The sequence below is a fragment of the Poecilia formosa genome, unplaced genomic scaffold, assembly GCF_000485575.1.
Source record: "Poecilia formosa unplaced genomic scaffold, Poecilia_formosa-5.1.2 Scaffold44, whole genome shotgun sequence".
NCBI classification, from domain to species: Eukaryota; Metazoa; Chordata; class Actinopteri; order Cyprinodontiformes; family Poeciliidae; genus Poecilia; species Poecilia formosa.
The window spans coordinates 321,340-323,760 of NW_006799983.1; the positions used below are offsets into that span (position 1 = coordinate 321,340).

At 37.7% G+C, this 2,421-nt stretch overlaps 1 protein-coding gene across 1 annotated transcript in view; it reads right to left on the reverse strand.

Annotated features, from left to right (window-relative positions):
• Positions 1 to 1,131, reverse strand: part of LOC103137838 (tetraspanin-5) — a 10,562-nt gene extending 9,431 nt beyond the window's left edge. The window contains exon 1 of the mRNA XM_007551788.2: positions 705 to 1,131. Within this exon, the coding sequence (XP_007551850.1) occupies positions 705 to 788 (84 nt within the window). The 5' untranslated portion in view covers positions 789 to 1,131. The remainder of the gene's footprint in view (positions 1 to 704) is intronic.
• Positions 1,132 to 2,421: the final 1,290 nt, after the last annotated feature.

Below are 2,421 nucleotides of genomic sequence, written 5' to 3' on the forward strand. Positions count from 1 at the left end.
TATATATATATATATATATATATATATATAATCAGCAGATGTGCATAGCTGGTAGAGATATCCCTCACAGATCTGCAGTTGTAACAGCTGCAATAGGTGATCTCTTAGGCAAAAGACAAATGCAGGCCATATTTTTTTATCTTTAAGACAGCACACACTCAACAAATTCATATTTATGAAATAATTAGAAACAATAAATACACCTGGAAAACTGTCTTAAGTTTTTAGGTAAGCTTTGTACATAGACGCTCGTTTGATAGAACCAACTGTTTCATCTAAAGGGGAAATATTGTCATGTTGAACCCAGTTCTTATCTATCTTGTCAGTAAATGCCCTTTCTGATCAACACATCTCAATAAAGCCAGTATTATTTCAAACATAACACCACTAAGTAAGGTGATGTTTGACCCTGGAGGCCCACGGCGAAGTGTTGCATGATGTGTTTGTTTTCCTTCGCGAGAGCTCCACGCTGCTGCACAGCACGTCCAGAGGCGTTGACAGGTCTGAGCGCACTTTTCCCTGCACAAACATTATCTTTGCGGCCGCAATCAAACAAAAGTGAAGGCGTGCTGATGGGTGACAAAGGGAGCAAGTGCGCGAGAAAAAAACCTGTCCTATCCAACAGCTCGTCAACACAACGCCGAGAGCCGCGAGAGACACAGTGCATTTAGAGAGAAGGTCTGGGCAGCAAACACGGGACTCACCCAGAATATGATGTTGAATCCAAAAATGAAATACTTGATGCAGCAGCTCACTTCCTGAGCTTTGAAATGCTTCCCTGACATCATCTGGACGGCTTCGGTTTCAGAGTCTCGTCCGCAACGCTGGAAGGATTCGCATCGACGCTTCTCTGGTGTTTGACAACAACCTGGTGGCTCGGGTGGAAACACCCTTTAATGATTTTAATGGCTCCAAATTTCAGCGGCTCATTGGAAGCATCATTCTGCGTCCCCGCGGAGAAAAGGCGCAGATGGAGCTGCGGAGGGCGGTCGGTCAGTCTGTCAAGGGTCCAAACATACCCACTCAGGACACACAAAGAGGACAGCTTGAGTGAGTCCACTGTGAGAGCCTGGTTAGAGATGGTGGTCCCCCAGCTGACCCGTAGTTCAGACCAAAGACATAGCGGTTGTCATCTGAGGGGCATTTCTGGGAGCCAATCAGATTGTGCTGGTGCTTGAGAGGGCGGGACTTCCTCTTGGGCCCAAGGTCTAATGTGGGATATCGCAAATACGTATTCATGTCTATGAATATTGTTCCCAAATGTCTTATTTTTGTTACATTTTGTTAATTTACTTGAACTACATAATAATAATAATAATAATAATAATAATAATAATAATAATAATGATAAATCATCATCATCATATAGCTATCTTTTTGTCACACTTAAATGTTTCAAATTATCAAACCATAATTGTATAATAGTAATAATTGTAGTAGTAATAACAATATTATTATTATTATTATTATTACTACAACAACTAATAATAATGACTATTATTATTATTACAGATATGTTCTGCATCACCAGTAATTATATTAATATATATAATTGTATTATTGTTATTAATAATTTAATAATTATTAGTAATAATAATTATAATTATTGATAGTGACTATTATTATCATTAGTAGTAGTAGTAGTAGTAGTATTGTTGTTAGTAAAAATATAACTTGGGCTATTACTTCAAGCTGTGACGTTATTTTTAACAAAGAACACACTATCCTACAAAGATGGATTGTAATTTTAAACTGAAAATCATATGACACACAGTAAATCTTCTAGGAGGTTTTTTTTTTACATTTATAAAGTGGATTTGTGCTTTTTCTTTGACAGGAATACGGAATTTAGGTTATTTATTCCATCTGAGCTCATCGTTTTCTGTTTTAGTGTTATACTACGGTAAGCAACTTATTATTGTACGGTAATAGAAAGTAGATTCATTAAAACCTTTACAGTGTAGGTTGTAAGAATCCTGAGGCTGTAATGATTCACTGAATAATAAGCCGATTGTACGAGTTTCGAACACGTAGCAACGCCGCCGTCTAGTGGCAGCTTCTGTTATCTGCATCTCAGTTAAGCCGTTAATCTCTTATTGAAATCATAAATGTGAGTTTTGGACAGTTGTTTTTACAAACCCCACCCCACGCAGTCCTTAGTCCTTCCAGAACTGTAGAAGTCAATATCAAGCCGAGAACGAGAACCCAATGTAGAACCTTCAGGTACACCAAAATTATTAGCCACCGTTTCAGAAACATTTAACTGTCGTAAGTAGAGAATAGAGTTGTTAACCTGACTTACAAAGGTGTCAAAAGGCTCGTCTCAATTACACTAAAATAAGCCACAATGTAACTTATTTACATTTACCATAATATTCAAACTGTATGAGTCAGCAGTTGGACAATAAACACAACAGTAGC